This window comes from Ischnura elegans, chromosome 1 (genome assembly GCF_921293095.1).
Source record: "Ischnura elegans chromosome 1, ioIscEleg1.1, whole genome shotgun sequence".
Lineage (NCBI taxonomy): Eukaryota > Metazoa > Arthropoda > Insecta > Odonata > Coenagrionidae > Ischnura > Ischnura elegans.
Window position 1 is genome coordinate 45,728,979 of NC_060246.1, and position 23,792 is coordinate 45,752,770.

The 23,792-nt window shown below is 36.5% G+C and overlaps 1 protein-coding gene across 3 annotated transcripts in view; it reads right to left on the reverse strand.

Annotated features, from left to right (window-relative positions):
• Positions 1–23,792, reverse strand: part of LOC124159493 (discoidin domain-containing receptor 2-like) — a 655,398-nt gene that overhangs the window by 6,139 nt on the left and 625,467 nt on the right. For all 3 annotated transcript variants that reach the window (XM_046535354.1, XM_046535345.1, XM_046535336.1), the window contains exons 13-19: positions 20,880–21,103; positions 18,460–18,780; positions 17,179–17,273; positions 16,397–16,648; positions 14,940–15,032; positions 7,852–7,993; positions 3,979–4,128 (exon numbers count right to left, since the gene is read on the reverse strand). In XM_046535354.1, the coding sequence (XP_046391310.1) occupies positions 3,979–4,128; positions 7,852–7,993; positions 14,940–15,032; positions 16,397–16,648; positions 17,179–17,273; positions 18,460–18,780; positions 20,880–21,103 (1,277 nt within the window). The remainder of the gene's footprint in view (positions 1–3,978; positions 4,129–7,851; positions 7,994–14,939; positions 15,033–16,396; positions 16,649–17,178; positions 17,274–18,459; positions 18,781–20,879; positions 21,104–23,792) is intronic.

The window sequence follows — 23,792 nt, forward strand, 5'->3', positions numbered from 1 at the left end:
GGCAATACATCACAAGTAAGCTGAACAAATACAGGTTGAAAGTTTTGCTTTGATAGCTTTGATGCTTAATTTTTTATGCTTACAAATTATAAATATATGCTGGTAAACAACCCAATGGACCGTATACAATCTGCAACAGTCCTTTCGATGTTGTGAAGAGGTTATACTCCATATTGGTCCATCAGTTTTGGTTTAGTAAATGATCTCTTGCCGACTTATTTTAGTTAGAACTAATTGCAAAACTAAGTGGGAATTGCCTCATTGTTTCGTTGAAATAAAAAAATTGTCTTGAAAAATTGAGTTTACTTGCTTTCCATTGTAATTTGTTTGTACTTTGGCAACATACTTTCCAAGAAAGACTAAGAATGTGATTATGATTTCAACCATGCACATGACAAAAAATTGATGAATGTAATGGAGACGAAAGAAAACCTGAAATTGTAACATTTTATGGCGTGAAAAAATCAGGAGTAGATACACTAGACCAATTATGCTCCAAATACAATGTTTCATGAAATACACGTGGCCTATGAATGTTGGCTGATTATATTTTTTTACTGAGCCAACTGTCAGTTGAGCTCGTAGATGAACATGTGAAAAGAAGGGGAATAATAAAAACACTTCCCAAAGAGTTAGGCCAAAATATTACATGAGGCTAATAATAATAGAATAGATGAACCAAAGGCATCTAATAGAATAGATGAACCAGAGACATCTAAAACTAGTCGTTGCCTAACGTGAGGCTCAGGGTGAGAGAACCCGAAGTGTACTGGAATTAGAAAAAGGTGTGTAGACTGTGGGTAAAAGAAAGATAGATTTGCCAGATATGTCTGGAAAAATTATGAAAAGTGTATTTGTCTCGAGCATGCACACTTCTTGTTTAGTGTGGTTTTACAAGTCAATAAATAGATAACTAAGTAGTGGTAATGTATTTTTCCCAACCAAAATGAAGTAATAAATAAATATTTTATTAGAGATAAATGGTCTTGATTTTAATGAAATGGAACATTTAAGCTTTATTAATTTTATTTGAACAAACAACAGAAGAAAAATAATCAACTATCATAGATTGAAACCTCAAAAGGAAAATAGAACCTGACAGCCTCAGTGTGAGTATTAAAGTCCCAATAACGAGTGCAAGTCCTTCAGGGTTAATTAAATGTCCACTGCAACTTGATGGGTTACGAATGTGAACTTTAGATTTTGATGCCTAAACTTTGCGCTTTTGGATTATTTGCAAGGAGTTTATTCAAAATTTGTGTTTATCAATTTAATAATAAATAATAATAAATTTAATAATCAATAATTGATTGCACAGTTCAATTTTCATCTGAGGATCCTCGTCTTGGTAGTAATGGTTTGCGGACTATGTCACTGCACCAATGATATGGTGATTTGAGTGTTTCCTGGCCAATTCTGGTTGCTTTGTCAAGGGAAATGTCTGGGAAAAGTTTATTCATGTCACCTGAATAGGATACAGAGTATTTCTACTACAGGATGACTTGATGGAATAAGGTATCCTATAAGATATTTGCTATTGGACACACGATTTCATACCAGGATTATGCTGACCTAACAGGTGCTGCATAATCCTTGTATGAAATCCTGTGTCCAATGGCAAATAACTTATGGGATAACTTATTCCATCAATTCATCCTGTAGTAGAAATACTCTGTATCCTATTCTAACCTAACACCTAACAGGTGCTGCATAATCCTCGTATGAAATTCAGTTTGAGTCTTTGAGACAACTTGTGTGTTCCCTTGAGATACATTCTTTGCTATCCAGTCCTTGGAGCCCTTGGTATAATATTTATTATAATAATTGAATATTAATTCGTTTTTACATTTTTTTGTGTTTCATGTTTTTTCTTTGAATTGTTCACTGTAAACTGGCACCCATGCTTACGTGAAAAATATTTTAAATAAATGAAATACTCGCATGGAATAAATTCATGAAATCATTAGAAATTTGCTAAGAAATTCTATAAGCCACTTATGTTATGTGACCCAACTTTTCCTTGCTACTGTCAAATAGCTGTACGCAAGAAATTGTTAGTGATTATTCCTACAGTAAATTAGCCAAAAGTTTTGGCCAGCAGAACATGTGGAATCCAGAAACTTCTACCATAGATTTTCTTATTTCAGTAAAAATGAAAGTCAAGAAAAGGATAAGTCACTGCCAGAATATTTATAAATGAAGTTGAGCGAGCCATATCAACACAAAAGATACAACAGATGGGAGGAAAAATGATAAAACTCTCACCGTTTACTAAGAACGAGTAAAGAAAAATGAAAAAATTACATCGGTCTATTTCTAATATCAAATCACATCGTCACCATACAGTGGAAAGCTATCAACTGCTCATGGTTATGGAAATCATTTATATGTGATTGTAATCAGTGCATAAATTGTAATTTCTGGTTTCAAAATATTAAGGTAATGGCTGAGCAAATAAACAAAACTCTCTGTGTATGTGGCTCTTTCTTTTTATCAAAGGCAAATCCTGCCAACCATTGGTGAACATTCCAGACAATAGATATTTGAACCTTCGGTGAATCTTCCAGCAGTTAGATTTTACAAGATTCCATGCGTTTGCGCCTTGGAAATATAACGTTCCATGTGAACATTCCAATCTATTGGGAGTGTAAGGTAAGCAACCCTAAATGTTTACTGTATTACTTCTATGCCGAGTATAGCAATTTCAATGTCAATTAGATATCATAAAGATGTCAATTTGGAGTCTATCCACTTCCAGCAATCCTACCTGTTTATGCAAGAATATTACCTAAAATAATGGAAAGGAAAAGAAAGGCATGGAGTAGAAGGAATAAATCCTTTGATTATCACTCCAGAGTCTCCCAAGCTACCAAACTCCTATGCCTGCCAGCTTTCTGGATCTATTGCGTTTAAAAGTAAGGTTATTGTGAGGCATGTTGACCTTAGAATTTGAATATAAGCTGAATGAATTCATGACTTCAAAGCCATTGGACCCAAAACTAATATTTTCGAAAGATAACCTCAAGAGTACTTCATTATTCTTCCCCTACCAGTAAATTTCTACTTAAATCTCACCCACCCTCACTCACCATTTGCAACTGAAAGAAGCATACAGTAACAAATTCAACATTAACAAGTAGAGCCCGCTGACAACCACAAGAAATGCATGGCACTACTTCAGATTTAGGGGACTGAATAAATCATTATATGGAGATTGATATCACAGGCCTTCAGCTTTATGCAACAGCTATATATGATGTTATGCTTCAGAGGATCAGATTTCAGAACAGCTTTCCCGGTCCCCCAGTTTGAAACACATCCCAGGTTCACAGGATTAGAATCATTTACATTTTTGACCACTTAACAACCACCTCTTTGGTGTGACAGTTCAGAACAAATTTCCCTGTGTGACAATTTTTTTAAATCAATGTCATGCCAACTTTACGAAAAACTGGACTACTGAAATATTTCACAAAAAATTTACCCAATCCTAAGCTGATCCATTGGGTATGAAATTAAGTGGGGACAGTTTAATGTAAATAAAAAAATAGTTTGAAAATTTTGAAATTAAATATTAAGAACTATGTAGTAAAAAAATCTGAAATATATGAACGGCAGCAATCCTTCTTTTATTTAAACTCTGCTTGACAATTCTGAATAGCTGATGGCAAACACATATCGTAAATGATCAAACCATTCACTTTTCAACTCACAGATGAGTAGAAAGAAATGATTTAAGAATTAAATTTTACATTAGATAATATTTATGTTGATCTGAGTAGATGAAACCAACTATGCTCATTATATAGTTAATGTTATGAAAACACACCCTACCACATGCATTTTAGGTGGCTTGCAGGGTATTATGAAGATTTAGATGTAGATATTAGTTTTAATTATTGCTGAGATCTTATAATTCAATTCTGATTAAAATTGTAGTTAAGTTTTTAACGTTAACAAAAGAAACCCTTAACTCACCTGCTTATTGTTTCCTTCTATGTAGTGGGTGACATTTTCAATGACTTTCTCATCAGTTAGATCTTCAAATGGCTGTTCCCTTGCAAATGTTAGTATTTCCCAGAGCGTAACAGCAAAAGACCACACATCACTTTTTGTGGTAAATTTACCCTGAAATGAAAAATGTAAGCATGCTTGTAAAATTTGACATGAAATTGTACAACTAGTTATGTTTCATACAATGAAGTTTCATCCTTACTGTACAATTAAACACTCAATTCTTTATTAAAATCTGCCTTAAATTTTTCCTTTCACAGATGACAAACATTGAAGATAAAAGGGACAATTAGGGTGGACTACAAATGGGTATTTCAATGCTAATATTTAGAAAGTAATGCTTTTTCAAGATTTTAAAGCTACCTCAGGCATACTTTTCATGCTTTAAGAGTGTTATTCTACAATAAATTCATTAAAAGTTGTATGGTGTCATGCCAAATTATCCTGGTACAGATTCATAAGTCATGATGACATTACATCAGTTTTTTTCTCTAAGACATTTAAATTTTAACTTCACCAACTTCTCTCAAGGTGAACTTATATTTTTATAATTGAGTAAGATTTATTATTATCTTGTGAGATTTAGCATATTTTAAATGTTCAAGAGCACTTTGTGATGCAGGAAATCTCATGTAGGAGTACGATTCAAGCCTTTTTCTCTCTTAAGATTCTCATGGGATTACATCAAAAGAATTCAGAACAAAATGGAAAGGTTTGTCATTTATTTACACAAATTTAATGGTGACAAAAGCATCGGCGACATTCAACCAAATTTATGCTTTTTCTGAAAAAAATATTTTTAAAAATTGGCCAGGTAAAGCTTTGAAAAAATCTGCCAATCCCATGGAAAATCGATGAGAATATATTATTATTGATGGTGGTTGCTTACAATACTTTACAGAACCCTTTAACCTTTGTCTTGTGGTGAGTAAACTTCAATTTATATGAAAAGTAAGGTCACCAAATTTTTATTTTCATAGTTACTGAGATTTTTTGCTAATGCATATTACATGGTTGTAAACCTTGAACATTTCACTATTTTTTGATGTAGTCATCCTTGCACTCGATAACTTTTGGCATCCATGAGACGAACTTTTGTGATCTCTCCACGAGCCATCTTCCAGCTGCTTCCCATTGCCATTCAAATTGCTTGGTGAGTGACATTGTTTTGTAGGCTACATCTTGTCCCTTGCGGACATCATGCCTTGTCGTGGTGTTATCGAATGCCTATTGTCATCCTATGCCATCTCATGTTCTGGATAATGCTTCGAAGCTTGCTTAGGGTCTCATAGTGCATCACGGGGTTGAACTTTGTATCCTTGTCTTTGAAATTGACCGTCAGGATACATTTTCTGTCCCAAAAGATGGTAGCCAAAATGTTGCCCACTGATTTTGAGTATTCCACTCCTCATCATGAACATTGAGGTAGCAAGCAGTATATTTTCTGCACTACTTCCGTACATTTTTCAAGTCTATGCACTTCGGACAACAGACTTCTCCTAATTGGTAATGAATTTCAATGGGACCTGAATGCAACCTTCTTCACACGCAAAAACTTAATGACAAACCACAGTGGGCACTTGGCGGGAGTAGCAATTGGGACACCCATTATGGATGGGAGCTGTGCCAATAATTATCCTGCAAATGAGGAACTGTTTATGTGACAACAAGGGGGAAGGACTAAAAAACATGACAGGGTAGCTAGATGTTGCATATTGCTACATGCGGCGACGCCTAGCCTTTGGAGCCCTTACTTTTCAAATGCCCCTTGTATAAATTCAAATGCCACTGCACCATAAATTGTTTCAAATGCCACTGCACCATTCTATATTTCTACAGCATCAATCTGACCATTTTTAATTCAGCTTCCAATTTGTCAGTGACTACCTAAACATCTTTTCTACATATACTCATAAGCAACTGCCATATTGCATTGATTTATGTTACACCTTGCTCGGTAATTGACCACCCACGATGTCTGTTAGCAACTGGTGCAGTTTTTTTCAAAATTCACTGAGCAGGCATATTTTTCCAGCTTATATTCTAGGTTCCTTTCCACAAACAAACTCATTACCTCTGTTGCATCATAGGTTGACTTTAACTTCCTGAATCCAAACCGATCTTTCCTCAAGTAAACATTGATAAGTACAGGTTTAGCACATGAGATTCTAGGCTAGTCCCATAGCCTCTGCATTCTAAGGCAATTTTCCACTATTGGCCATTGAATGAGAGCTGTCTTCATGAAAGTCTTTGGCTAAAACCCCTTATATATACCAAGGATGAGTGGGAAAAACTTTTACCTATATACAGTGGAACCTCGTTAAAGCGAGTACGGGTTATAGCGACACCCCCGCTATTACGAGAGATAGCCGATGTACCGTCAAATGACCCTATAATAAGCGTGTTAAAAAATTCGTTTTTACGAGACCCTTTCGGCGTTGGCTCTCGCCATAGCGAGGGTTTCACCGCCGGAAGACTTTCATCAAGACCCCTTAACCTTTGTAACTGCTAGCGATCTGTTAGAAATGAAGTTAATGGAGTGCTCAGTCTCAAATTTATGTGGTAAACTCTCGTTCGATAAATATAATGATTGACGAAACAATGCTTTAAATGATTTTTATTCAGTACGGCGCTTATAAATTGTTTGAATAGTTAGTCGTTATTTAAGTAAGGAAATTTAGTGATGCAAAAAAACATCGCCTTTCGTCTGGATTTATGCTTACGTTTATCGGATAGATGTTTATCTGTCGCCGCACCACTCCTGTTCCTGTATATCTGTTCGCAACAGGTATATTGGCTATTATTTTCTCCACCTCCGGTAATCGAAGGTGGTTGGTTAATACTAGTTTCACTGCACCATAATGTATTGTGATAAGTCAAGCGATTAGATGCTGAGAAGACTTGGTCACAAGATTGATTATTTCTTTCGCATTACCTTGCTAACCTCTCACCATGGTCCCAACTTAAGTTTTTCTCTTTAATCACATTAGTCAAATAAAGATATTAGTGGGGCCAAAGATGACTGGAATTAGGAAAAAAAAACATTTTTCTCGGTTCATGAATTTATTTTTCATTTGTTTCCAGATAAGTCATTGCCTTAGCCAAATGTATACCCATCCCATGGCCTTTCTAAAAAAATGGAGCCATTCCATCAATGAAGAAATGTTACCGAATTAAAAAATAAGATTTCAAGTTTTTTCCTCCATCAAATCTTCTTTTGCTTTCTGTTTTCTTTGCTGCACATGAGAGATGCTGTTCCTCAATTCAAAAATTTTGGGAGACCACCATTATTGTGTGCGCTGCTGAATAACTTACTGTCACTGTCGAAATTTTTAGGACAAAGTTTGTAGTACCACTTATGCTTCTCCAGGAAATTTAGTTTCCTTTAATCCTCTTGTTGTCCTTGGTTTGGCACCATAAATATTCCATTTATGAGTAAATATTTGTGCACTCAAAGGGAAAATTTACTTCACAGCTGCTTACTTGCCCTTATTTTCACTGTTTGTTATATTTAGTGCATTATGAGACTAGTGGTACAAGTAGTTGGGGTGGCCTTATGGAGTAGATGTGCTGCTGTAACGGTGATAGTTGTTGATTGAGGTCTCCATCACAGGAAACTTGGCTCATAAGTTTTTTCAGCTATTTCGCTCTTTTTGTAATTATTTATAGGTTTGAAATCATTTAAATTTTGCTGAAACTGCTTAATATACTTTTTTTTAATGACAACGAGTCATATAAAAGTTAGGATTTGGGCAAGCATCTAATCACAGCCTCATTACATTGGTCTGTGTATGCATTGATTGGTCACATTGGAAAGTAAAAAAAATAAATACTTACCATAAGTATGCTTTCCCATGCCATCCATCGGACTGGTAGAGAATTCCTTCCATCAAATTTGAAATAATCAGCAGCGTATGTGCTTCTACTCATTCCAAGGTCCGATATTTTAATGGAATAAGATTTCCCAACAAGACAGTTCCTGGAAAGAGAAGAGATAGCCATTTTCAAAAATTTTAGATTTTGCTTTTCTACAGTGACAAATGTCTATAAAGCTATTGTAATTCCAATGAAAATAACAATAACATTCATTAGCTTCATTTTACTGGTGATGTTTCAATTTATGCACATCAATATCACACTATAACATAAAAGAAAAGAGGGTAATTTTTGTGGAAGGAAAAAATATAAACTTCAATTGGTAACCTACTTTTAACCACACAGGATGCTTATGTAACTTCATTCATAGAATTAAAAAATTCATCTTAGTAAGTTTTGTAACTTGACGCAACCATTTATGATGATATATGAAGAAATAGAAACATATATGAAAGAAGTAGAGTGATTCTATCAATCTGCACAAGGCAAGTATTTTTCCAGTACAATAAATATGAGTTGCATGAAATTATGTACAGAATGAAGGGAAACTTCTGCATTAAATTAGAGCTGTTCACAATAACTCTTAGTGACCAGACAAGTCAACAACCATTTGCAAATACAGGCGTTCTAAAACTGGGTGGCGCAATGAATCATTATTTCAATATTGCGGGAGGAGTGAACCTAGGGTCATCAAGTATTTTACCAGTGGCGGTTTGCCCATAAGGACTCTCGGACGCCGCCCCTCCCAAATATTTGAAAAAGTAAAAAAAATAAATATCCATTAATTTATAATTATACATCTGATTAATCAAAGCGTTTTTTCAGTCCCATACATCGAAAGTGTTGGAAAAACACGAAAAGAAATAGCGCGAGAAGTTCGTATTTGTAGCCGTGGGGCGCTGGCCAGAACGTCCCAATCCATCCCCATGCAGTTATATGGAGAGTGGTAGTGGTGGGGGCCGCTGGTGCTATGACGCGTCTAACGTTGTGTCTTATGGAACTCTTGGGACGTCGTCCGAAAATGCGCAGAGCGACGTGTGAGTTGACATCGCTGCGCAGGCCGGCGGGCGTACAATCTGGCGTCTACTTGGTGCTGCCACAGAAAAGGGACGTACGGAATCAGAATGGTCACTGTACTGGGTGTAGTTATACGATTTTAATTTTTAATTACTGGTAGGTATTGCTACAGTAAATAAATTATCCCATTATGCTTGCGTTTTTTGGTGTTTGAATTCCGGAACACATAAAATCCAACCAGTTAAAGGCCGTATTGACGAAGGAAAACTATTCTCGAGTATTTGACACAGTTCTGTTATGATTACGAATTTCAAGAACCTTGGGGAAACTAATATTATAATATTTAGGCCTTAACAATGTATTCATATCTTCCCGATGATTAGAAATACGGTACCTATTTTTCAGATAAATTTATCAAAAGACCTGCAGTATTAGGAAAAATCAGTTAACATTCCCCACTGATTTATAATTTAAGAAATAGTTGCGTGCGTGAAAGGGTGAAGGATTAAATATGATTTAAATCTTTAAGCGTGACTTTAAATAGTCATTCAATTAATGTCATGAAGTGCCGCGTACAATGCACCTTTTGTGTGTAGGTTCATCATTTTTCTAGCCGTCCTTGTTGTATTAGTTCATGTTCACCTAATTCCTCAGTGGCAGAGCGGTAGCTATCTGACGGAAAATTCCCACTTGGGTCTGATTTAAGTGGCCTCGAAGAGTTCATATCAGTGAGGAAATCCTTACAGCTCCCATCTGTGGCTCAGTCGAGTCGTCTTCTTTTACGATCTAGAACTTATTTTCTGTTATATCATGGCAATGATTTCGAAGACACGGTTATTCCAAATGCGACCCGTTGGCGTCTCGTGTGTTTACCACATATGAATCTTAGACTCAAGGAGATGGTCCGTGACGTCCTTTGTTTGCGTGAATGCCTTTGCTGACCTTAAATTCGTCCCTCAGCTGAATCAGCATTAGTGGACCACGACTTCTATCTCCCTTGAGTCGTCCTTATAGTAACGGTAAGACTCTCGGAAAGAACGGAGTGAAATGAGTTCAGACATCATTTTCGAGGAGTTAATTGTGCGTAATTGGCGATTAAGAAGTTTCTTAGTGCTGTGTGTACATTCAAGAAGACAATTTTGAATTAATCAACAGTGCTCGTTTTTTTAAGGGAAATATAGGGAAAAATTGTCCCAATTCTGTGTCCAGGCACCTTGTTCTTTTTGGTCGTATTTTTCGTCGGCCTATTTTGTGTCGTCCCTTGTTTATTTATAGACTAGTGCCCTTGCCATGTGTTCAATCAGAAAGAAATTGTTGTCCAGCGCTGATTTCAACGAACGTGTAATTGATCACTTTGCTGGACAAAATGAAAGAAGGATGGACTTTTGCAATACAACTAAAGGCCTGTGAGTATTTCCTATTTTGTTAAAAATGTGTGAGAAATGTTTAATTGTTGATTTTAAATCATACTGTATTCAAGAAGTATCGCGAACACCGCCATCAAAGTTTACATCTGCAAAGCAAAGCGCGGGCATTCTAGTAGTGTTTGTTGCCTAGTGGAAGTCAGTGACACTCTCCTCCCTCCTCAGGTGTTACAAGTGTCATTGCTACCTAAATCATTGCAAATGTTGTATAGATTTGACAAATAACGCATTATTATTGCAAAACGAACAACAGAAGTGTATTGCGGGCATATCCGCACGAAGAATGTAGACGCTAAAACCTAAAGTTACGTATTTTCGTTTGTATTTGCAAAATATCGCAGCAAATATATTTTTATTCTTCAAGATCATTGATCAGTATCATCGAGAGTCCGGACTAAGCCGATCCGTATGACCGAGAGTCTACTGCATTTAGTATTTATTAATCAAGCTTTATTAGGAAAACTAGGTATTTTTGTTGAAAAAAAACGGAACGTATGGCATCACAGAATTTAATTCCTATATTACCGTAAAAACTTAATAAAATACACGAAATATTAAAAAATTATGACCCCCCGGTGGAGTGCGCCCCCCCTAGCATTTGACTCACGAGCCGCCACTGTATTTTACCTCAAAGTATTTGCATCAGCAGTCCATGTGGTCAAAGGACCAGTTGATCCAACACTTCCAAAATTATCAAATGGACTTATTATTTACCAACCATCAATAAACCTCTCAGTCTGTATTCCAGAAAAAATAAGCCACAATGTGACTAGCTATGCCAATTCAACACCACATTTTTGTCAGCAAAAGTTTTAGTATTACATGTAAAATGATGATTAGTTATAATAAATATTGAATTATAGCCAATTTAATTTAATGATAATATGTAATTACCTATTGACCTATGGAACTGTTTCTGAAGTGATTTAGTACATTCAGAATATTAAATTATGATCTAAAAATTACAATTCCCCATATCTTGAGAAATAGCATTGTCACAATCACATTCAGAATAGGGGCCTAAGTATATGTAAGTAGTCATCTTGTAATTTGGAACTAAAATCTATAGTAATGAGATCCAGGTGGTGATGTCCGTCTTTAGGGTCAATTCACTGAATTTAGAGGAAGACAATTGCAAAAGATCTGGCTTTCACATTAAATGTGATAAAAAATAGATATTGTTGATTTCATTTCAATATCAACTATTAGAAAATCTGTCATCATCTTTGATGAAATTTGAAAAAAATACGACTAATTATTATGTTGGACCAGAGAGAGTCAAAGGAAAAATATTCAGAGGCATCTTAAGTAATACAAAACAGTTAATCAGAGAATCAGAAAAAAATTCTCATCCACACAAGCTGATCTTGGAGATCTATATGAGGCATCCAAAGTAGTGAAATAATAGTGGGTTAGTCTGAACACTCAACTTCTGGCTATGAGTACCACCCATGTCCCCAAAGGTGAATACAAATATCCTCCAAAATCAAAATTTCCAAACCCGTACCCCACTTGAATTCACTCAGGGCTAAAAATTTAATGGCTTTCTAGCAAAGATCTAGTTTACTACTGGCATACTACAATTAATTTTCATTCAATTATCAGCAAAACCTTCTGATTTATGAGTGAATAACTGAAAATGAACATTTATGCATAAAAATAGTGAATATTTATTTGCTTTAGACCCCTCATAAAAGTTGCGATTCCTAGTATTTTTTTCGACAGTGAAGCATCTACGCCATGTATTTTTCTTTGAAGTGGTTCTATCTGTCAAGTAGTCCAAAAAAAACGAAGACAAACCAAATAAATAAAAACTTAAAAAAGTCAACTACCGCGTCATTGTAAGGCCGTGACTAAAGATGTAAGGGGACTTACAGCCTTTAAATTCACATACTAGGAAGGCACAACTATGGCTGTGCATAAGCGATGACTACTAAGCCGTGAAGGTTCAAACCACGTTTCATCCTGTTTCAATCAACGCTGAACCTCGCTCTCCGTGCAGTCATTTAACTTAAGAGGATTGAGTGCGGATGGAGCTTTGGGAGCGGAGAACGAAATTGGAGAATCTGTTCGATCCACTTAATGCGAGTCATTCGGAGAGGCGGGGGTTGAAAAATAGCGGCGCGGAATCGAATGGGAGGATTCAAAAGTTGCTCGCCCTCGATTCGGATGACGCCATTCAATTATTTTTTACTCGCATGATTTTTGTGGCTGATACGGTTTCCCAATGCCATATCCGCCTCGATGTAGTGCTTACCATTACGAAGCGCCCGAGTACATTTCATCGCAAATATTTGGATGGAAAAATTTCGAAGGTGTACGCGAATCAGGCGTGCTTGCAAAATATTCGGAGTTGTCCATTATGGTAGGATGGACCGAATAAGTAAAAGAAAGTTATGGGGTTCAAAAAAGTATTCTCGTAATATAGAGTCGTATCGAGAATTTCCGTGAAAAGTAAAAGGATCCTTCCGGTAACCCCAAACCGTTTCGACTAAGTACTTAAAGATTCAATGTGCTCCGCGAATATTTTTCGCGAAAAAACAAACGGTTTTAGAAGAAATATTGAAAATAAAGAGCGGGTTTGAGTACTTAGTTATGCCAAATAGACAATTTAAAAACTGAAATCAATGGCCACAAATTTTTCGTCGCAAAGATTCGTGAGATTGAAGGAAAAATATGAAACTAGTTCAAAGCTAAGCCCTATGTCACCTGAAATCACAGCGTCCTACTTTGAAGATTCATGCAGAGGGCGCTAAAATTTAAAACTTAAGTTATACATGTGTTCTCAATGTTTGATTTGGATAATTCGAGCAGTAACTGTCTCCAAATATATTTTTCTATAATTCAGGCAAAGTTATTAGAAGGTAATAATTGTTATGATATCAACATATATTACATAAATACATGTCGTTTAATACTACAATTCGAGGATAAAATATAATTAAACATAGCATCTCTGCCTCGAATTTGATCTAAAGTGGAGATCTATTTGGAGTAAATCAAGTCTATAATTGAAGATGAAAAGGCAAAGATGAAGCTTGCAATTAAAATGACACATTCAAAAGTTTTGAACTACCAACCACAACCTAAATATCACCCGATTTTTCTGAAGCCCCACGATGGAATTCGGAGCAACGCACTAAATATCCCCAAATACGGAGTTGCCTCCATAAAACGGTCGTAAGATAATTCATCAGCAATCTTTAACTAATTTCATCCAGGGAAATATATGCAGTATCTATTGAATACGTTAAAAGATTGGATTTTTTTAGATCTCAGAAGTGATGGTTTACTAACATGAAGGAAGAGAATAAAGCGGCGATTTTCAGGGGTGCATGGAACGATACCTTACGCGCTGTAACTAATTTATTTGTGAAATTAATTTTATTAAATTAAGAATTTTCATTAAAATACCTTTTCCTGCATCATATATGCGGCAAAAGTTGAAATTTCGATCTTTGTTGTTTAAAAAGCCATAATTGCGATTATTTTGTCTGCTTCCTCAAAAATGGCAAAATTACATTTCTGAAGTACACACAAAAAATGCAAGTACGAGTAGCATACCCGCTAAAAAATTTTATTTGATATAATTATTTATAATGCAACCTACAATGGAAACTGACGTCTTTGAGGTCTTCGTGTCCAGTTGGCCATATCCGCCAAGGTCCATTTCCCATCCATCTACAACAAATTTCGGTCGCTCAATTTCCAAAACCTCAAAGACACCTTATACGACAATAAAGTACGCTAACATTGATTTGATACCAGTAAAGAGAGGTTAATTTCGAAAAATTAAATGCTAAGAGATAAGAGAGCAGCTTAGCGTACCTCTTGCTCCTCAAGTATTTTATTATTGCTGGCAAGAATTTATTTCCTCATTCATAACAATTATGATTTATATTTTCTGTAATTTTTACACCGTTTTTTTAAGGATTTAAGTTAGAATAACCCAGGAAATTTTCGATTCAAGATAAAATTCGTCGTAAAACTGTCTATTGTAATTCGAAATCTAACCTGTACCAGGCTAAGAAACATGTTACAGAATATTTAGCAGAGAATTCCAATATATTTTTCGTACGGTCTCGTATTCGTCCTTGTGATTCTGGGATGGATTTTCAAGCATTTTTCTCCTTTTTAACAACGTCACTCATTGCACAAAATTCAGTCTATGAAGCTAATACTTAATTACTACTGTGTGTGACATTTGAGTGCGAAGCATATGTCTGATTTGTGACAGATTAGAGGATTTATACCAGCATGTTCCACGCTCTCGACTTATCCTACACATACAAAGGGCCGCTATTTACTCGAATCCATCAACTGATATTGAAGGCCGAAAACATAGGTCATAGGCCTCAATAGAGATAGGTAATATTTAATTACTTGTCACCGTTATATTTAGAAAATTCATGTATCACAGAAAAATCCAGTCTTTGATTAAAAAAAGATCAACCTTACTTGTGTCAAACATTTGATGACGTACATTAGGTCATCGATTTGCATGAAATTTTAGATGAGTTTGTGCTTAATATAACCGAACGAGAAGGGCCCTCTTTGGATTGGTATTTTCACGTTTAACGTAAAAGTTTACAGCAACTTTTTACCTACCTTGTTGCCAGGTCCCTGTGTACAAAATTCAGTGACTCCAAGTACTTCATCCCTGAAGCAATTTGAGTCGCCATATAAATAAGGCAGCCATAACTGAAAGTATAACACAAGAAGGACGACATATCTTTATTTCCTGAACATTTTGTCAAATTCAATCATGAAAAAATTTAAATCAACATAAATTTCTCAGTATCTCGTGATGCAAGCGACACAAAGGCATGCATGTATGCAATTTTGAACTAAACTTAAGTTTTCACAATCTTTAAAAAATGGAAAAATGGTAGACTAAGCCTTTTATAAAATATAATTTAATGTCTTACCACTTTTGCCAATTATTTTTGATGATTGCCATCCAATTCAAACTTATTATTTAGATTGAAACTTGAAAAATCAACGGTCTTCAAAAGTAATGAATTTCAGGACAGTATTGGATAAATATCGCTATATCCTTTAGAACTAGTAAAACATATTTTATTCATTTACAGGCTAGTCCAATGGAAAAATATATTTTAAAATAATAATTAGTGAATTAGAAAACGTTTGAGAATACTTGTGATCTTAAAACTAATAAATAGCATAGTGATTAGCTAGGTCTAAGATAGACTGAGAAAATTCGATCTGCAGAAATAGCAACATAAAAAACAAGTTGTCGGAAAAAACTCGGGAAGTCGTCGGACACTAATGTTTCTCTGGTTTAAATATTTCAAAACCTATGGAGAATAAATCACTAAGTCCAAATACTAGCCCGTTTTGGCAATAAACAGTGAAAAATATAGCATTAAAGGTTATATTGACGAATTTTAAAGTTTATATAAAGAATTTTATGGTTTTACGATGAGTCAGAATGATCAACAAATATTGAGCGTATTCAACCCGCATACCACCACAAATATCTGCCTGGTGTGTGGCGCGCTCACTCTTGCGGCCGTATCTCGGGAACCACTGGTCACAATTGGAAAACATTTTAGGAGCAGCATTTCAAATGTCCAGTGTATCGTTAGTTACCATAGAAAATCAAGTTGAAAAATACCAGCGCCTTCTTATCGCCATTCATATCCAAAAAACAGCCGAAAATACGAAAATTTCTCAACATTGAGTGCGATGCGGCAAGTTTTCCTGTTATTCAATTGCAATAATATTTTACAGGATATGTTTTTACACCATTTGGCATAAAATGAGGGGCCGTCCCGAAATAAATTGAAAAATCGAAAAATAAGGACCACCCTAATGCCACAAGGATGAACATTTGTTTATTTGCTGAGATTATTGTCAAATTTAATGGTAAACTAATCTGACCGGCCATATTTAGATGTTTTTCTTTGTAATATATTACAAAGACTTTCGTTTTTTTTCTTAAATTGATTTATATTTCTCTCATTCAATCAAAACCTCTCCTGTTTCATTGAATGATAAAGCGACGATATAGCTCCCGCAGTCCAGCCAAATGGGATACTAACCTTAGCGTATTCGCGCTCAAAGGGAGCGGCGAGGAAGCCGTCTCGGCAAGATGCTCTTGAAGGAACTGGTTGAGGTCTCCGTATTCGGCGTACTCCAAGACGACGCAGGGCAGCGGAGGCGTGGTGCGGTCCTCGGCCCCCTCCCGGCCAGGGGTCCTCGCCCCCTCCTCGCTCAGGCACGCGCCCAGCACCCTTGCAATATTCGGATCCCGTAGCCTCCACAAAAGACCCACTTCCCTCTCGAACTCCGCCCTGTATAGATGGAAACAAGTCAGTGTTGCTCACACGAAACAGAAATGGAGCACAATGTTAATGTCCCCGTTACATTTTGGATAACTATCGCTGTATCCTTTAGAACTAGTGAAAAATATTTTACTCATTCCCAGGCTGGTCCAGTGGATAAATATCTTTGCAAATAATAATTAGTGTCTTAGAAAACACTTGAGACTGTACCAAACCTAAATACTCCGGTTTGGAAAAAAATATATCGATTTTCCACTGTAAAAAATAATGGAAAGAATGTTTATTAAATTTTTTAGCTACCGTTTCAAAACTTTTAAAAACACTGAGTATATAGGCAGGTATTTTGAGGCAGAATCCTCTGTTTGCGACTTAACTATGCGCGGGCAAGAGTAGGTTAAAATATAAATCAATAAATGATATTAATCTATTAATATTGAAAGGTATCCATATAAAAAAACAGTTGAATTTATCAATGCTACGAAAATAAAATTAGGCTATGATTTTTGTTTGATGGGGTGGCACAGCCACGGAAATATTACCTTGTGGTTTCCGAGGATCCTCTCAACAAAGACTTGACTGCTACTATCCGAGGCCGTCCGTTGTTCTCTTCGTCTTCATATTCACAAAGGTTTATCTGCATAGAACACGTTTATGAATTAAAACCAAAGGAGATAGTGTTAATTTAGTTATATCCTCGTTTAAAACAGAGAGGTTTTTATGTCTGGAGTATTTGAAATCATTATTATACCCCATATACTTACGAAATTGAAAATTAATCATGCACATCAATACTTTTAAAATAACTTGAATTGCTTTTTGATTTCATATTTGCTGTAAAAGTGCATTACCATCATTTTGAACACAAACGGCATTAAAATTACAATATTTTGAAAAAAAAGGCCTCGAGTTTCTTTCATTGAATTTCAGTGGTCAGTTATATAATTTTTTACGTTATTATTGTAGCAAATATTAAAAACTCGTAGAAAAGGATATGATACCTGATAATGAGCGAAAATGAATGCTAATACTCTTCCTAAGCCTCTGAATAAAAATGGGCTCATTGTTAACCACTAAAACCCTGAATAGCTACACTAAAAAGGCTCCAACATTTGTGAAATTCATTGGGAGTATTATATAACTCAAGCAGCAAAAGGAACCCTTCATGAATCTAAGAAAACAATCCTTCTGCATCGATCCTGTGAGAAAGAGTCTAAAAACATGTCCTCTGGGTATTTTTACAGAAATTGCTTAAGAAAGATTTTTACCTATTGCATGATTATGTTATTTTTATAATTTATATCGATCGAAAAAGCTGATATGACTACGTTAATTGAGATTAGATCAAGGTTTTCATCTTTCAAACAACGATATCGAATACTAATACCATTCACGAGCCAAGTGTTGGGCTAAAATTGGGTTTTCTTATCCTCTAAGACCCTAAAGTGGGCAACTACTAAACCAGAGGATCAAGATTTTGATCTTATAAACAACAATATCGAATACTAATACCACACACGACCCGCGAATTCAAGTCTTGACTTAAACTGGGCTACCTTATCCCCTAAGACCCTGAAGAGGATTACTGCCCAAACATAGGATCCCGAATTTGGTTATGAGAGTTCACTGGTGGCATTACACAAATCAAGAGGAGAAGGAAACCCTCACGGATATGAGAACATGATCCCAAAGTCTGCGCAAGGAAACCCTCTTCGAAGTAAGAACACGATCCCTACGTCTGCAGCACCAATTCCGTGACCCAGAGAGAGAAATGTCTACAGGCGCTCTCTTAGAGTGTTCACATACGCGCGGACCGCAAATACCTCTCCGAATTCCCCGAGGCCGAGTTGCTCGATGATGCGAAGTCTCTCCCGCGGGAATTCGCAAAGCGGGGAGAGCGGCGAGGAGACGGGGGCCGCGTCGGACCCCCTCGGCCCCCGGCGGCGGTGCCGGGCCCCGGCTGCCCCCTCGCCCTCGTCCTCCGCCTCCGAGGAGCCGGTGGTGGCGGCGCCGTAGCCGGGGGACTGGTGGCTCAGGCCCTCGAGGATGCTGGTCGGGGGCAGCGGGGGCGGAGGGGGAGGGGATGGGGACTGCGTTCTGGGGGCAGGGGGCGGTGAGATCGGGGGTGGAGGGGGCTGGGAAGGCTGAAACAGACGGAGAAAAATCAGTATCAATAACTGAATGAAAGAGTAATCAACAAGAGGCAAACAGAAAAAAATTAAAATTAGTCACCCTTAAAACCATATGGAAATAGAAACTAAATGAAACTCAAAACCATTTAAATTTCAATAGTTTCGTTCCCCGGAGCGAAATGTAAAAACGAAACGGATTTAAACCCGGAACTCAGGGTCGAAACTAAATCGGAGTCGAAACTACTTCGGTAAACTAAAGTAAAAATCTGGGACGGAACGAAACGCAGATAATGTTTCGCACCAGAGGGACCACGTTCTTCACCTCCGAACGGTTTAGTTCCGACCCACGCAACGAGTACGAAGTATGGTTGAATGAAGCCGAGGTTCGGCGTACCGCCGTTAGATGCAGGGGGCACTCATACTTTTACCACGAATAGGAGTACGGTGAACGCAAACTGGCCATTCCATTTTTAATCACAATTTTTTGAAATATCTACACGTATGTCAAGCGTAATGGGTCGAAAATATTCCATCTTCTCCTCCTCCACTCAAATTTTGGGATCAAAACTTAACTATGAGCAGCGGAGTTTCGATTAATTTAGTTTCATTCCCGGGAGTAAAGTTACGTTCCTGGTCGAAACTAAACTCCTAGGTGTTTTTAATTTCGTGCGGGAATGAAACTAAACCTAGGCCTCGTATTTTTGTTTCCCTGCGGGTTTAAACGAAACATTTTCGTTTCGTTTCACTTGCCATCCCTGCTTAAAACTGAATTACCAACTGTTTTCTATATAAAAATTAATTTTTGCCTATATTTTTCTTTTGGTTCATCAAGGTCTAGGAATAGTTAGAGTAATACAGGAAGTATTTCAAGTTAAATCACTACCGTAAATATTATTTGCGCTAAAATACTAAATAAAATCCTATGAACCTATGCTACATAGAAATTACTTAATTCTTAATTATATAAATGGTTCGTAACGGCAGCCAACTTGTCACTGCCGTGAGACTCTTTTAAATTTTTCAATTTATCTATTGGCAGTAAACAATTGCTACTTATGTTTATTGCCCACAATTTACAAGACGGTACATTTTAATGAAGAACACATCAAACCAAGCTTTTTTTTTAGTTTAGGTAAATGTTTGGAAAAAATTGGTTTTGATTAATACGATGATAAGTATTTTATACCATCTATCGATTAAATTTCCGAAGTAGTTTACAAGCATTTTATAGGGAAAGGAACAACAACGGAAGTATTAAACAGAATCGCATGCATATACCTTTCTAGAAAAATCTGTGGATAGATTTGAGCCAAATTTTATTTCTTTCAACGGGCATACGCCGAAAGCAATGGCTTCTTAGCATCACATAGTAATACGTTAAGCTATGGAATAATTCTTGCTTAAAACTTGACATTGAAGGAAGCAGGGTGAAGAATTCGAAGATAGTGAAGTGCGCCCCATCATTTTTTAAAGTTAAATGTATTTTTGACTAGAGGATGGGAATGCCCCTATTGTTTTAACTATTCTATACCCACGCAGTTTCGACAAAATGCCGACTATACAATGTTTTGAAATTAGGGAAATAATGGTGCCATATATTTGTAGCTATAACTAATGGAATAAATAAAAAACACCAAGAAATTATTGATGTAATCATATTCAAATGCTAAATTTTCATACCGTATTGTATTACGTGGGAATGCAAGTACTTATCATACACTATACTGATAAATTCAATGAATTTAATCTTTACTATTACAGAGAAATGCATTCAAACATGTCAGTAGAATAATTTGTTGAAAATTATTCAACCAAATGCTTGCTTGTTTGCAAAATTTTCGTAGCAGAAACTTGAAACGTGAAAAGAAAACAGAGAAATTCATGCGAAAGAGCAAAAGTCCGGAATAATTCCGTGATCGTGTTGTCTTGCTTGGATATCCCGAGGAACTTGGCATTTAAGGAAGTCGCAGCGGCAAGAAATCGGTTGTCGACCTCTCGCCTTGAAATTGGACAGCTACAATGCACTTCCTCATCTGCTGCTAAACCTCTTTGCGGGACATTACTCCGGGGAGGCGGCGCAGGTTACGCCCCGTAGTACGTAAATGACTTACCTTGCATATTTCGGTGGCGGCGTAATACTTTTCGGGCGGGGGAGGGACGGGCGGCGGCCCAGGGAAGAAGTTGAGGAGCGAGATCTTGTTAGGCCTGGCGTGCGGGGGTTGGTTGGGGGGCGGATACGGGGAGTGCATCGCCGGGTGCGGCCCTCCCGCACCCCCGCACTCCCCGGCGGCGCCCGCCACGTGCAGCGGAACTGCGTAGTCCTGCGACGGCACGTCTGCGGAATGGAATGGAAATGAAGGTGAGTCAACACCCCCAAGTATACCACAGCATATACACGCGCTAACTTGGAAACTGGTGCAGATTGCTAGTGCCTAGAACCAATGCGTCAAAATTCGCTCGAGTACCTTGCCCAATTAGGAAACCAACATAACTCTACGACCACTCGGCATTGGGCGAATGTTCTCATCACTCCACCATCAATACTTCCATCCCGCACTCTCAGTTTAGCCGTGATGTTTATTTTTACTCTAAAGCCGATGATCTCTAGAAGCGACGAGTGTAACGCGGCTCCCTTTTCTTTATTTATGATTGGTAATGACGGATCAACTCTGACGCTTCACCCTCAATGGATTTCTAAAACTAACGGAAAATTTATGTAAATTTAGGTAATTGCATGTAAGGAGTTGCTGTAAAAAGTGTGCGCGGGTTTTGGCTAAAGGAAAGCAAAACAAGTATTTTTACTGGAGGGGTACACCCAAGTATCCCAAAGCTTGATGCGAGGTTTTAACTTTTTAATCTCCTACACTTTCTAAGCCCTTGACTACAATTACTGTTTTTAAATATCAATAACTGTTCTTAGACTTGAACTTTGAAGTTAAATAAGAAGTAAATTAACGTATGATTGATTTAATTCACGATAACAAAATATTCAATGTGTCTAGCTTGAAAACTGGACGTCGCCTTGCTCTCAAACTTTCATTTTAATTCCGCTAACGTTGGAAACATGAATTTGAAAAATTATTCAACATTTTTGGAACGAGACTTGCGGAAATAATTGTAACAGCTACCACGAGGAGCCTTAATGGAAATGTAGTTCTTATAATGTGGCCTTTTGGAGAGAGTTGCATATAGACTAAGTTAGATAATAAATAGCAAAAACCTTGGAAAAAACTTCAAGTTCTTTTTAAACAAACTACAGCTCGAAGATTCTATTTAACAAAAGAGGTTGAGTATGAAGAGAAATATTTTTTGCATTTTCATTCTTAAATAATTTGGATTTTTTTCATTTTAGATCGGATTTCATTCAAATTCTTTTCATTCATCAAAAATATCAATAATACATGTTAAAATATATAAAAATATCAATACAATAGAAAAATGAAACTAAAACGGGATTTTTCAACTTAAGTGGAAAATTTTATAATGAGCATCATATTGGAGCTCTTTGAAAGTATTTTTAATTAAAATAATCAATAATAGGTCCCTTTAAAAATAAAAATAAAGATTAATTTAGAAACTGAAATTTTTGGCATTACTGACATCGCTTTCGAAAGTAAATTAGCTAATTTCAAGCGTATGAAAAGTCAATACGCACAAAAGGGAATAATCAATTTTGATTAAATTGCAGCAATTTTCACAAATTAGGCACCACCAAAAATCCCTAGTTTCGTCACATAATCAGTTACATGTTGCTGGATGAAGTATCAATAAATGTTATCCGACAAAATTATTTTAGCAATTTTAAAACAGAAGTAAAAATTAATGATTATTGGATGGTTGCATTTGGATAAATTCGGTCATTTTCCTTTAAAAGCAAAGAAACTAGTGCACTTTCAAGTTTATATAAGCGGTTCAATTAGTTGTATCTTCTGAAGGAAAAATGGCGGTCTTGCAAGAAAGGATTACGTTCATGATTGAGGATTTTATCAATTCGTAGATTCAACTACGTTGGCTAGGTATCTTCATTGGATTCACAAAGGGGCAAATAGAATTACATAAAATGTTTTTTTATTTTTTTAAATCAAAAATAGAGTAATCAAAATCTGCTAAGAAATGGTAACTGTCCAAGAATGAGTTTAATGATTTCAAGGCAATAGAAATACTTCAAATATTTACTGGGATAAAGGCTAGCTATAGCACTAAAAAGGATAAACGTGAAGTTCTGTAGGTGAGTCTCGTGCTTGATCAATAATTCTAACGGTTATTTGCGAATATATACGTGATCCTCGAGCGACCGCCAGCATGATGGGTTTTTATTATGCCCAGTCGTTTCCGAGCCATTGGGTGAAATATGCAATTTGGTGCCTACGTCGGGCGTCCAATGTGTTCGGGGAATGGCCCTTCTAATCCCTTTAAGACAGTCCCATTAAAGTGTAAGGGCTTACAAAGGGCCATATAGGCCACCGGCCGCAGAGACGGCAGCCATTTCTCGATGAAGAGTAAACTTCTTGTCTCTGTGGTGATTTTGGTACAGACCTCGACACACACTGCTGAGATGAAACCTTTTTCACCAAATTTGCAGGTTCCAATATCAGATACTTTTCTCATTTACTCATGCTATTAACCCTCATATGGATTTACAAAATTAGTTACGTCGTTGGATTCTCGGCGCCGCAGCGGCGCCGCGTCATTTTTTGCTATTATCTTTCAAAGTTAGCCAGAATTTACAAGTTTTCCGATTGATAATGGTAAATACATCAATTATCTTTATTTCTTACCGTGTTTTGCTAGATTTAAACCCTTATTGTAGAAGTTATAACAAAAAATCTTGAACGCTGCATTCTTTTCCATTTCTTGCCGTAATGCTCTTTATTTCAGTTCCCTTTGTTTGTTATTTTTGAAAGAAAGTTTTAATTTCATGTGTTATTGTTGTTTGAAATATTTTTCTGATATGCAGAGCTCGACAAACTCCGCTTTTTAATGTTTATATTGTTTATAATTTTATGTATCTAAATACTAAAAAT